At 34.3% G+C, this 14,884-nt stretch overlaps 1 protein-coding gene across 1 annotated transcript in view; it reads left to right on the forward strand.

The window, feature by feature from the left end:
• The first annotated feature begins 4,176 nt into the window (after positions 1-4,176).
• The window catches only part of LOC134252266 (muscle-specific protein 300 kDa-like), a 133,986-nt gene continuing 123,278 nt past the window's right edge, over positions 4,177-14,884 (forward strand). Inside the window, 2 exon segments of the mRNA XM_062734705.1 lie at positions 4,177-4,289; positions 5,063-5,294. Of these exon segments, the coding sequence (XP_062590689.1) occupies positions 5,129-5,294 (166 nt within the window). The 5' untranslated portion in view covers positions 4,177-4,289; positions 5,063-5,128.

Below are 14,884 nucleotides of genomic sequence, written 5' to 3' on the forward strand. Positions count from 1 at the left end.
CATTCAGTCGTAATGTTTTTTGCACCAAACTTTACGCAATGGAGAGAGTTCGAATCATCCGTGAAGCGTTTTTCTTTTTTTGTTTCCAAGTATCTTAAAAACATGAGTGAAAAATAAATTATTAAAACAATGAAATACAGAATTAAATGTTTAAAAGATGATTTAAACCATATAATTTTTAAAAATATAACTTTTAGTGTAAATGTCTTTTTTCAGAGCGGGGGATTGTCCTCGCCTTGTACGCCTCCATTCTTTTCCTGCACATACTGTAGCTCCACTTTTCCCGAAGAAGTATAGCCATATTTGTTTCGAATTAACACTTTTTGACTGCCACCTCTTTGTAAAAATTATGCTTCGCCCCTAGAGTTAATGTGTAAATTAATCACAATACTTTTTATAAATTCATACATGTATGAAGCGGGAGACGTCAGTAACGCTCTCTCTCTCTCTCTCTCTCTGAGGGAAGAAGAAGTTAATTAATGAACTGTAGACATCTTTTATCTTATGCCGACCGATACACGATGTAAATATACAGACAACAAGGTATTGTACACATAGAATTGACACAGTGTACATAACGCTCAGGCGGTGAATAGAAGCAGGTGTTACTTTTGGCGCAAGTAGTGTTTTTTCTGGAGTTGAAATATCAAGGTTCTTCTTTTTAAAGCTAATTAGAGAATAAGTATAAACTGGTCATTTTTACCATTTTGTCAAGTATTATCATTATTCCAAAAAGCTTTAAAGTCTAAGTCGGTTCTATGAGTACTTAAAATGTTATTTAATCTGATCTAAAACGTGTCGGTTCTTGCATGAATCGGTTAGAGGAAATCCTGGAAAATGTCATAGAGTGTATTTATTATTTAAAGATTATTTTAATTTTCTCATAGATGTCTGTACTTTTATGTTTATTATGTGAATGTAATTTTAATTGTTCTATCAAATGAAGGTGATAGTTTCTGATTGTTGTGTAAGTGTTTTTATCAAGTTGTTATTTACCTCAACATTGTTGATAAATAACAGGTTGGTGGAGCTTTTGTCTAAAATTTTTGAAAGAGAAAAAAAATCTTTTCCATACTGTCATAGATCCAAATGGAGTAAGGGCTTTTAAATATTAATGGTCATCACTGCCATCAGACAGGCTCAATTCTCATAGATTCTAATTTCTAGGTGGCCATTGAATTAAGAGTCTTAGGTGGCCAGGGTTTGATACTTGTGTAACGGGAGGGGAGAAAATGCAGTGGACCAGACCGGGATTCGAACCCCGGCCCCATGAATCACAGGTCAGGTGCTCTACCAACTGAGTTATCTGGCCACCGACGATCGAACCAGGCTGACCGCCACACTTGCATGGTGTGTGGTCCATTCGAGCATTGCATTTTCTCCCCTGATGCTGTTGACTGCCCCTGCTTGGACTTGTAGGTGTATAAAGTCCTGTTGGGAGCCAAAGAATCTGGGTTATTTGTCCAAAGACTTTCAGGAGGGAGGAACGTTTTGTCAGTTTGAATGGCCAGATTGCTTGGTGGAGCACCTGTTTAGAGTTCAGGGGCCTGGGTTCGAATCCTAGCTGGTCTGGTCCATTGCATTTTCTCCAGTCCTTTTTCTCATATATCAATTCATCAGTATAATTTTTACTTCTGTGTGAGGTCACTGTAGTTTTCTGCGTGTGATGACATCAATATTATTTGATATGGGTCCTTTTTACAACCACATATTTACTGCATGTGCACAAAATCCATTTTTAGTTATTTATGATCACTACAAACTGATAATTTACAGTCTTTTACGTGGAATTAGCAGTAAATGTTTAATATAGACTCTTTAACCACTGTATTTTATTGTTCGTTGCTACAAATGCCCATGTTTCCAAGCAGAACTAAATGTATGTGACCAAAAAACTTTGCATAGATGCAAAATCATTCAATATTTCATCAATTTCAATTTAAATGGGCTTAACTGGCACAGTTGCTATTTCTTTTAATGTCATCTTATGTATTCTAGTTGAAAATGTAAGCAAACATGACAAGATAACAATTGAATTATATATGTATGATAAAATAATAGAATTCTTTATTTAAAAGGAATATGTTTCAGAAAGTTTTGGTAGGCTCCACTGACGTCTAAAAATGTTAATTTTGTTGATGCCCTTTAAATAGATCTAGATTGAGCAGAAATGTGTCAGATTTGGAAGACAGAGTCAAATGGAGCATTTGAACAGCATCAAATTATAGAGAAAAGAGAGCCAGGCAAAATAATGACACATAAATTCAGATTTGTTGTATTTTTTACTGACAAAAAGTAAAGGAAAAAAATCCAGACTTTCATTTTCACTTAGTAAAAAAACCATACTTGTCTATAAAACGTACTGTACCAAGGTCAAGGTCACTGTGTTGTCTGTCTGAGGTCAAGGATGAACAAGAACACATTGTCAAAATCTATCTAAAATCTTAAGGACATTGGCAACGTTTCTGGTTTTCGTATAGAATTTTTCAAGATTTTTTGAACAGGTTTAATGGTACCAAACATGTTCAATTCAGGTCCTTTTTACCCATCAAGCCAGCCTTCCTTTAACGATTTTGTCAGATCAATGTTTTTACAATTTTCAATGCATTTCCTATGTAAAAAGTTGATAAAATGGGCCTATATTATATTTTACCATACGTTTTCTCTAAAACCCATTTATTTCATAAGGTTTATACATAAAACACATTGTTGAAACCTTATTTCCGATGACATGCATATAATTTGGCTGAAAATGCGAATATTGAAACAAAACTCAGAAATTCCAGCGCTGTTCTTTAATTTTGAGTTACTTCCCTTTACTGTAATAAACATCTAATCAATATTCATAATGATCAAGAGAGTGGTTGTTTGTTATAATTTTTAATTGGAAACGAACTGTCAAAAAACATTTTTGCAAGGATTTATAGTAACTTTTTAATGGTGCATCATTCACATAACCTAAAAAATTCGGTCCACCTAGCTATCAACACTTTCAGCATAATTATTTCACACATTTGCAGTTCCCAGCAATCATTTACCTATTCTAAATGACGACCTGTTAACTGTCTGCCCCCTCAACACAATGTAAACAAACCCATCGCTGCTTTTCTTTTATTACTGTAGAGTTGAATATATCCGATAAAAAAACACACGTGCTTTTGTTTACCTCTCAGTCTGTTACATATGCTTTCTTCGTTTTCAGCGCCTAGAGAATTCCATACGGGAGATCACTCTCAATGACTTTTTTTCATAAGTAAAGAAACCTGGGTATAAACCTTTTTTCTCCGGAAACCCTTCGTTGCCAATGACCTTAAAACAAATAAATGAGATCATAGCTGATGCAAGCCATAGGTAGGTTGACCTTGTCAAGACTGTGTATTAATTAGTAGACCACAAATATAAAGCACTGACATCAAACAGTTAATTTAAAATTTTGCAAGGCCGAAAAACGCTCTTGGTGAATCTTGTTGTTTCAAAATTTAGTAAAATTATCTCAATTTCTTGAATGATATTTCAATTCCGCCATCTAGTATGGACACACACGACTTCCAGTATCAAATGACATGTAATAGTCAGTTTAAATTAAGCATGTTAAGAATTAGATCAAAAAAGGGTAAGAAAGCAAAATTAGATTAGCTTTAAAAAAAGTAACCTGACTCAATCAGTTATCGATAAATATCAGTTAATGATACTAATTTATGCTACTCCTAATTATGTTTTACAAAAACTAGCTTTCCTTCTTTACGGCTGCTTGCAGAAATTTAATAAATTATCCCACCACAAGCTGGAAGAGGTCCAAGAGTAATTTAGAACAAAATGAAGTGTTTGTACCCCTGAAATCGGAACTATTTTTCTGTGTCAATTTAATGATTGTGCTCAATTCAAGTTCTAAAACTCTTGAATATCATCTGAAATGATAGCTCTTTCATGGTTGATTAGAGGTAAATGAATGCGTAGAGAAAACATATTTCTAAATACCCCATATTCTTTCATCAATATTGAAATAGAGAGATTTTTTTCACATAGAGGTTTTTCTTTTTTATCACATCTCCTCTCGCTTTTAAATTGATTACGTCTCTTGGTATTTTATTTCAACCTGTAGGCCTATAGGTAAAATTTTGTTGGCAGAAAAATAAGAAACATGTACAAACATGCTTAGCTACTCCCGTTCGGTAAAGAATTATGTCCATTTGTGTCATTTGTATACAAAGTGTTAATGTGCTTTGATCCAAGTTAGAACACTTCTGTAAGTGGGGATTTCAGCAGAATAAATAAGGTTTCATTTCAGGGTAAGCTTGTCTAACTGAAATTTTTGTCTTTAAATGGAAATAAAGGCTTAATTATTCAATTAATTATAGACTGAATTAGATTGTATCTGAATTAGATTGTATCAATCTGACAATTTTAATTTTGGGAAATGTTGACAAAACATTCCATGCAATATCAAGTCAATGGATTTTTTTGTTTTGTTTCATTGCTCAATTTTTAAATTTTTAAATTACTATTTTCATTTAAGATTTAATCTATTTTGTTCACTTGATAATGAATACCATTGTTATGTGTAGGCTTAGGACCAGTAAGCAGATTAATATAAGTACACTCATCTATTTAATTTCACAGATATTTTATAATAGGGACTGAAAAGCTAACAGTATTCTTGACTAAATAGGAATGCACACCATTGAAAAATCTTTACACACCATTTATTGCATTCTCTACGAAAGGTGCTTAATTCCATCAGTTTTACACATACATTGAATGACACGGATTGATTTTATGCAAAGTGTTACTGTGAGTAGAAATTATTCAAGAACATGTGGAATGTGCCAGGAGTTATATTGACACATTCGAGAGTGTACTTTGATTATTTACATGTTTTTTTTTTAAGAATAATTCAGAAGCATGTGGACTGTGCCAGAAGTTAAAATTAACATATTCGAGAGTGTACTTTGATTATTTGCAAGTCTTTTTTTAGAAATTATTCAGAAGCAATAAAGAACATGCAAGGAGTTAAATTGACATATTCGGGAGTGTATACTTTGATTTTTTACATTTTTTACAGGTGATATAATGGTATGAAGAAAGTGAAAATCCCATCCAGTGTCGGCCATTGAAGAAAGAAGACAACATGGAGACCCGAAGATCCACGGGGTCCCTGTCTTCCCTTTCTGGATCGGGAACATTCACCCCACCCATGTCCCCCAGGGTGGAGAGCCCTCGGGCGGCGGCAGCGGTGGGGGAGAAGCGCCAGGGGTCGGGAAAGGGCATCCAGATGCAGATTCAGCAACTTGCAAGTAAGGAGCGATTAACTCTGTATGACACGACAAGCTCTGAATAATCTCCTAGCATTTGATTACCATCGGTAATATTTAATGGTTTTTGGCCCGTAATCCGATCAATACATTAGCGTTTGAAACAAGTCACCAGATGCTGATATGTTCATCTATTATTCAACTGGCCCTTATGTAGTTGTTGTTTTGAAAATGAAGCTTATTTGCATATTTGTATGTCATTTCCTGAAATTGATAGTATTCAAAATTATTGCATGTTGAATAGCATACAGTTTGTATGGATGCATGTTAATTTTTGAAATAAAATTAAGTTTTGTAATGTTGTATTGGAAATTCTAGTGCTGTACAAAATTGACTAGGAAAGATCATCTGTTTCTTTTAAAAGATAGAAAAGACAATTGAAACCTAACAACAAAATTGTTATTTAATTTCATCTCTTATTATTGACTATTTTTTGAACACTGCATGCTCACACAATTATTGATGACGAAAACTAGTTTTAATAGTGCAAGTTTTTGTCCTTTGATACGGTAGTCTTATAGGATGCATTATTTATGCACACAATGGAAACAGAGTGTACACTCCTTAATATTATAATGATTAACTTTCCGTGGTTTTACACAGTTTAATAAAAAGGCTCTTGCACATATACAGTAGTGTGACATAAATGAGTTCGCAAAATGGCCGCCGTCAACGTAAGTATTTAAGAAGGGGGGTGAACCAGTTGCTGAATCAACGTTATCGCTTCTCTTAAAGGAAAAAATATTTAGCTGAAATTTAGGTACGACTTAACTAAATCTGTCCATTGTTGTAAATTTGGATTATTCCCCTTTGATAAACAATTATCGTCTGCTTGGAGATATGGCTCCCCATGGTCGAGAATTGACTAGTGATCTTAAAGAAATAATCATTCAGATGTCAAATGAAGGTCTGTCAAGCTATAAAATTGAGAATCTAACCGGAATTAACAGTCGTACCATCCAAAAATTTCTCAAACGTGTGAGGGAAAGGGGTAACATAGAAAATTTACCGAGAAGTGGGGTGAAACGAAAAACTTCACAGCGAGATGACAGGGTTCTTTTCCGAAGCATTAAAATCAACCGTCGTCAGACCTTAAAAGATATAACATCCAGATTTAATGCCAGGACAGGATCTAATGTGTCTCTCAGAACAGTTCACAGGCGATTATCAGAGGAAGGTTACAAGAGGTGTGTAGTTTCTAAGAAAACAACTGTTTCACGCGTGAATAGAGAGAAGAGAACCCGATTTTGTCGACAGAAATTGCACTGGACAGTCAACAATCATTGGTCATCCATAATATTCAGTGATGAGACTAAGATAGTTATTGGAAATAATGATAAAGTTCATGTCTGGAGGAAGAGTGAGGAAAGAATACGTCCTGAATGTGTCGGGTTACGTGGTGATTGGGAAACAAACTGTCGGGCCTCCCTCATGTTTTGGGGCTGCATATGTTATAATGGAGTTGGTACCTTAAAAACTGTGGATGGGAACATGAATAGCGAGAAATATATTACAATTCTTGATGAGTGCATTTGGCCTGTGATCGCTCGTCATTTCCCAAACCGACGCTGGATTTTCCAAGAAGACAATGCCCCCTGTCATGTCTCCGCTTTCTCAAATCGTTGGAAACAAGACAACAACGTTAACACTCTACCATGGCCCCCACAAAGTCCTGATCTCAATATTATAGAAAATGTCTGGAGAGTGCTCAAAATCCGTGTACAAAGGAGGACACATGAGATCAGAAACGCGAATGATCTGGAGCGAATCGTCCATGAAATATGGAGTAGCCTCCCTTTGCACTATATTCAGAGTTTATATGCAAGCATTCCTAGGAGAATTCGAAGTGTTCTTCGCTCTAGAGGCTATATAACAAAGTACTAACACAAAAAGGTAAGTGGTAATATTATTTTATTGATAGAAATTAGATTTTATATACCGCAAGCGCACCGCACGCATGAATGACGGCGGCCATTTTGCGAACTCATTTATGTCACACTACTGTATGTATTTATGTAGAGCTCCTGGTGTTAAAGTATATTTGAACATTTAAATCTAAAAAATGTTTGGAATGGATTGCTACAGTTTATACCCAGCCCTAGCTCTGGAGTTGGTCCAAGATTGATAAGGATATCTTTGCACATTTACATTTATGTTCGGTTTTGAATGTGTTCGTACATTTAATAACAAAGCAGGCCAGAGATGAATTGAAATACTTTTAAGACCTTAGAGCAATCAATGATTGATTTTCTGAGCCTGCTAGTTAATAATTGTATCTCTGTGCTAAAATGGAAAAGATTTAATTTACAGTTTATCTTCAAATTAAATGATGTCCCTTTGACCAGCAATTTACTAAGGTTTATTAATTCAATATTTTAATAAAATATCATGATAGGACTTGTTTATATGAAAATATGAACCAAAAACTTATTTTAACTTCCTCAAACTTGAAAATTCTTTCTTTAGTTTGTCTTGAATCAGTGGCGGATTTAAGGGGGGGCCCCCACCAGGGCTTTGCCCTGGACCCACTGGGGGCCTCAAGGCGGCCCCCAGACCCCTTGCCTAATTTTGGCGCCCCCCCTAACTCCAAAACCTGGATCCGCGCCTGTGAATGTTAAGGAGATTTACCGTATTTATAGAGTTAACACTTTCGCAGACACACTTGTCATTTCCTTGGTACATTCATCTAATTTACATGTCAAGTACGAATATCAATGCTCAAAACACTGAAGGCTCGAGATTGTCCAAAGTAGAACATAGCAGTTTCTGTGAAAAATATTCTCATTTGCATGTAATTTATTTTGCCTATAGCTTGGCATGTAAATAAGCCCCATTGCAGGATGTGACAATTGCATACAATCCTTGAAAGCCTGATTAGTCAGTTTTGACATTGAATTCAAAGATTTACTCGTGTGTTGCTCTGATACAGTAGTTCTGTAGGTGTCTAAATCTTTACCATACAGAAAGTATTTATTGGGAGACTGCATTATTTGGCCCCCAACTTTCACTTTCTTAGGGGATATTGAATAATTGATTTGGGTCAGTCCATTCATCAATCTGTCATTCTATTTGTTTGTCATACTTTAGTTTGTGAATGATATATCTGAGTTTTTGCATTGAAATTTTATATATTAATAATTCCCTATATACTTATACTTAAAGAAGACCCCAATTGATTTTGAGGTTAATGGTCAAGGTCAGATCTTCAAATATTGTATAAATCCTTAATAATCAGATGTAAACCTTTATTCACTGTAAGACTTTGTAATGGACTTTTATATCATAGCATCCTATGACATAATCATTCAATTGAGGTCAAAGGGTCAAAGGTCAAGGTCAGGTGTTCAAATATGGATGATAACTTCTCTGTTCTCTTAAAGCCTTTGTAAAGAAATTTTATCAATCATAATAATGACATATTCATAACATCCAATGACATTGTGAAGTCCCTCGTGGATTTTTTTTTAGGTCAGAAGATTAAAAATTAAGGTCAGAAAATCATATTTTTTGATCCAAAAGGCTTTTGAGGTTTTTAACGAAAACATTACTGATTTTGAGTTCAAAATCAAAACTCAGGTCATAAAATCACATACTGTACACAGGGAAATGTTCGCCCCCGTTTTATTTTCGCCCCTTTCGCCCTCTTCCTGATTGGGTGAATTTAAAATGGTGCGAATTCAAATTACACAGCATAATTTCTTAAACAAAACTAAGATTGGGCAAATTTAAAACGGGGCAAAATAGTTCGCAAATGCAAAAGGGCAAAATTAACACGTGGCGAAAATAACCCTGTATACAGTATTTCATTGAATGATTTCCAGATGAAAACTAACATTCTCTAGGAACTTTTGCATTGGACTTGGAGTCAAGAGTGTACATCAATTTGGCCATAAGTAAATGGTCAAGGCCAACCCAGTGCTTCTCTTTCACTTTTGGCATTTTAGGTCTTTCAACCACATATATTGTCCATGACTGGGGTCTTAATTTCTATTATCTTGTCTGCAATTTTGTCTCAACAATCTGAAGATTTACTTTTACACCTAAAGATAGTCTTTTCTCTCTTTCTTATTATAATAATTTACTAAATTTAGACAATTGATAATGCAATTGAATTCCAATAGTGAACTCTTCAAAATTGAGGCAGGTTTGGTCAAGTCATCTGACGGGGACACAGTGGCATTGTGGACAAAACAAAACATGCTAATCTCAATCCAATTTTAAAATATTTCATCTGTAATTTGTTAGAATTAGTTCATCACATTCAACAAATTGTTTACATGTACTTTATGTTACGTTTGTCCCAGAAATCCTGCAAGATTTTTACATTTTCCCACTTTTTCACAAAAGAGTGCACTAAGAAGTATAACTCTTCCATAGTGGAAAAAGAACATGTATGGATGAATTTACATGTATATGACTATATCCGCATTAATTTGAGGGAAATTTAGGGAAAAATGTACACCAAACTATTCATTTGAGAACGATGACCTTTGCCTTTTATTACCTCATTCGGCAATATACATCAATTTCTTGTCATTTGTCAGCTCATCTTTAGTTCAGGTAGATAATTTGATAGGGTAGGATTATATATGCATACATAAAAGTTAGAACCATTACCAAAAATTGTGATGAATTACATTAATGGCAATTATGTGTGTTCAGATTTATTACTCTAACGAAAATTCAATAAGACTATTTACCCACAATTGAGTTTATTGATCTACTTTAATAGGAAAAACAAATCGAGTTTCTCTCTTGACTTTTAAATATGTGTCCATGCAAATTTATTTTTTGCATTTTATAAATTTCTCAGATAATATTTGTGTCCTACTTCAAAATATTTTGAATATGAGATTACCTGTATTTTTGGAAGCAACTAAAAGTTATTTTCAGAAGTTTATACCTGGATGCTTCATTAAGCTAGAGTTACTCATCCAGATAAATGAAGCAAGTGCCAATGCATATTGATTTTCACAGAGAGTGTCTTTTATTGAAATGAAATTTTACAAGGGGCCTGGCCTGAAATGATCAGGGAATAAGAATTCTGCTGAAAAAGTATTTACTGGCTGGTGCAGCTTAATGCTCAGAACACTAGCAACTGACCAATGCAAGTTGCATTTCGACTTTGAATTCAGTAAATGTTGACGGTCCATTACGATGAATACTGATGGCTTGCTTGAACATGCATTAAAGTTCAATGATACTCTTCTTTGACTTTCTAACCAGTACTTATATATTCACTGTTTGTAAATATACAACCGGTGTGGGGTATTTATACAAGTTGTTTATAAAATCAAAGGTGTGTATTTATTATTTTATAGTTGTTCGGTTGGCATTTATCCAAACCAAGTTCAATACCTATCTATTATATACATTCACTGGGTGGACTTGTCTGGTCACCTTGGTGAATCTTATCTTATATCAATGAAAATGTGCCTCATGGGAAAAAAACAAATATCCAACAATTACTACAAGATGAAAGTTTGCGGTTTTGTTGTGTACGTAGCGTAATGGGCAGGACACGCGCCTTGCGCTACCTGATTTTCAATGCTTGTAATACACATCGCAGCAGACACTGCAAAGGTGATAATTTCTTCAATCGATACAATTTTTCACATACAAGATTGTCAACACTCTCTCTCAGTACTTGGAGATCGACTTATTTATTCCAACGATAAATATATTCAACAGGGGTGGTTTTTAAATGAAAAGGTTCACCTCTTATTTATTGGGCAACACAAGAAAGATGTGCCTTTTTTTGACAAATAGCCATCAAAGAATTTTTTTAACATTTTTAACAGTTGTGTTTTCACCAAATCAGAATAATTATTCTCACTTTTGGCACAGTTAACCCGAGTAAAGAAAGCCGAGTAAAGAATGTCGTACATAACATTTGAATAACTTTGTGGATACTAATCCAATTAAGATTACCGACCTTTTGTTGCGACAGGCATTTGGGGGACTTTTTATGCAATGTTTAATCTTCATCAAGGTAGATAATATGAAGTGGGCTTCCAGTGGAATATTTAATCGAAGGCAACGGGTGTTATAATTGGATAGCTAGAGTTTACACTGGGTATGTGGATGTTCCATAGCGACTTGAAGGTTTCGGAATGTTTTTAAAAATGTAACTTATTTTGTTGAGACGTAATTCGAAGGCTGACAAAAACAATAATACGTAAAATGCAATGTATCTCTCAGACTGTCAAGTGTTTGATTCAGGGGGACCATAAGAGATAAGTGACAATAATTATGCATTCTGTCTCGATGTGGCCAGAAATGACATTTGCAGATGGATAATTAGATTGACCAGCAATTGTCAATGCACATTGATTATCTGAAGGGACAGGACCCTCATAAACTAGGGACACAAGAGGAAAAGGAACAATGGGAACTAGACAATGAATCGGGACTGCACTGAGTAAAATGACATAAACGGACAATGAAGGAGCTGTTAAAGTATGGACCATGTAGCTGAAAGGAAATGGTTGAAATCATTTGCAAGAAAGGACGATATTTCAAAACATCGGACATTTACGAAATTGAAAACTATGTCGGTATGATTAATTATTAATCCATATATCTATTTGCATTTTTAGAATCTAACTCCAAAACAAAATGCAAGTCTGCAATCTTTGCATTTGCATGAACACTTCTGTAAGAAAGTAAGATGAGGAATTTTGTATGCTTTTTAAACTAAGACAATATATGTAGACATGACCTTTAGTCTGGCAGTGGTAATTGTAACTTGCCTTTTCCTTTATTCCTTTCAATTATAGAGAATCTTTTCATTAGTTGGAGATATCAAACATATTCCAAATTGTTTGTGTATTCGGAAATTCAAGCAGCATCAATTCTAGTAGCAATGCATGCATTTAGGACCCTTTGTATGGAGGAAAAATGTTCTTAGACATTGAGAATATAATTTCGTATAAAGGAGAAGATACTGGGTTGATCTAATTCATCTTAAACATATAGCACCTGCTGCTATTTTGCTGCAGGAAAAATGTTCTTAGCAAAATATTGATGAACAGAAATTACTGTTGCATACTTAAAATGGGGAAAACTAGTTGGGCAAATAAAGTATCTATTTACTCTATCTTGGTCTAATAAAATGTTAGAAAATGTATTTGAATTGATTACAGAATGTTTATTTTATCATAGCTGATGTTAGTTTATTCCATTTCAAATGAAAGGGAAGCTAACTCTAGCTGCATCAAAATACTAGACCAGATAGCACTTTAGTGTATGGTATAAAGAGGATTTTGTAATGTATGTTTGCTTTTGCACCATTTGAAGTTAAGTCAGAAGAAAGATCTTTTTATCTAAAAAAAAACTTCTTTGACTATCATTACTGTCTCTTAACGTTGTCATACAACCTATGCCATCTGACAAAAACATCAAAGCAAGCAAAATTATTGGTCTGTGGAGATGACCATTAAGAGTTGGGAGGTTTATATTTAATATACAGTCAATTCTCGAATTATCGCCATTCGATTCATCGCCATTTTCGCAATACCGCCATGATTTTCCAAGAACGTTTTTCCTGATATATAAAATTCTCTTTATAACGCCAAATTCGCATACCGCCATCCGCCACCCTGTTTTCAAAACAAACGTCCATTTTTAAGTGTCAATTATCTCGATATACCGCCACAGGTGCGTGTGGTCAGTACAGCGCGGCTAATTGGTTGACACTATCCCTGTCGTAAAGCATGCAAATCCAGACAAGGTACACACAATTAAATAATTAAATTAGAATTAAATGAACAAATAATTTTAATATGAACTGTTACAATGATTTTGTTCTGTTGTTTTGTTTAAAAAAATCATTTAGTCACGGCTTCGCCACGAAAGCGGTAGTTGTTAAATAAAAGTACGCCGAATACGATATTATTTTGATGATCTCTGCTTTAAACAATGCAAAGTTTGCTTTATAAAAAAATATACGGTATAAATTGTGAACGTTTCACTAACGATGATGCCATAAACAATAAATTTATTCAAGAAACCATTTTACGTACTGTCCAATATCTCGATCGACCCAGCATGTCCATACAACATACATGTACATAGATGCACATGTACTTGTCTTTATTTCATAACTGCACATTTTGTTTTAAAGAAATCAAACATAAAAAATTACTTGAAATATTTTAAAATTTAGAAATATGTTTTATATACATGAACATGTAATTATAAGAATAGAAAACGCTTTAAATGGTATTTCTAAGAACGGTAACTCTACTTCTTGTTTCCTAAAAGATGGGAAATTCAATTCATCGCCAAATTCGTTATACCGCCATGATTTCTAAATTACAAAAGGTGGCGGTTTATCGAGAATTAACTGTACATATTGGTTTAAAAATGTGCCTAGAATAGAATTAGGGAGTGAAAGGTAGTTGATTGACCAATGCTGGAAAATGAAGAAATTCTCTACAATCTGACATAGAAAAATGTTGCGCTGTAAATTGCATCTCATCATGCCCCCCTTCCCCCCCACCTTTCGAAGAAGGGAGGGCATAGCATATTGCTTTGCTGCATCATAAGAATGTCTAGGTCAGGTTCTGTTTTTGGGTATGATCGAGCCATTTTGGACAGAGTTATGCCCCTTGAACTTAGAGAAATTCCAATTATTTTGAGAGGGGGGCACCAGTGTTTTACAAACATCTCTTGTTTGCATAATGGGGTCTGTAGAGTATGGCCAAAGACTAAAATATAAACCCTGCATAATGCTACAGTTCTAGTGAAGCCAATGTTGGGATTTACAATAATACCTGTATTATGGAATACATTGATTTATCAATTAACACCCTCCCCCCCCCCCCTCCAACCCACCTTTTATAGAAGAAAAAAGATGCTTTTGAAATTATGGTGATCGAACCTTGAAGAGACTTATATAGACTCGCACATCAAAAATTGTTCTTATCAGTCTTATAAGTGTTAAATGCTGTTTCTACCATATACCTACTCCAAACCTTTTGATCGGAAAATGGTTTTGCAAATTAAGCATAACATTCTCTGATAAGGATAAATGCATTATCATTCTGGCTAGGCTTTTGAGATTTTTGTTATCAATTAATAAGCATACCAACTACTTTCAGTTAAATATAAAGGGCAGTACCCCCAAAATCCTATTTCTGGAGTCAATCCAAATTGCTGGCCATTGGTTAAGAGTTCAATAAATATTCATGTAAATTAATGCATCTTTTTGGTACATATAAATCTTACCAAAAGTTGGGTAAAGAGAAACGAAACCAAAGCATCTCTCTTTGTGGAGTAATTAAGGACAACTTCTAAATATATGTATAATATGTATTATTCATGTATTTACTTATCAGAAACCTATAATCTATGACTCAGATTTACCCTAACTGTAGGCATATGTATTTATGTTACAAAATGTTATTGCACAAAATTTAGTGCATCCCACTATATATCTTCTATATGTAATTCATGACACAAATAGTTACCCTTACATAAATGCATATACAGTTGATGCATTTTCAAAAAAATGTTCCAGATCAGTGATAAATACATGTATTGAAAATGCTCTTTGCAATACATATAGG

This window comes from Saccostrea cucullata, unplaced genomic scaffold, assembly GCF_032062105.1.
Source record: "Saccostrea cucullata isolate Sc308-1 unplaced genomic scaffold, CSIRO_AGI_Scuc_v1 ctg130, whole genome shotgun sequence".
Taxonomy (NCBI): domain Eukaryota; kingdom Metazoa; phylum Mollusca; class Bivalvia; order Ostreida; family Ostreidae; genus Saccostrea; species Saccostrea cuccullata.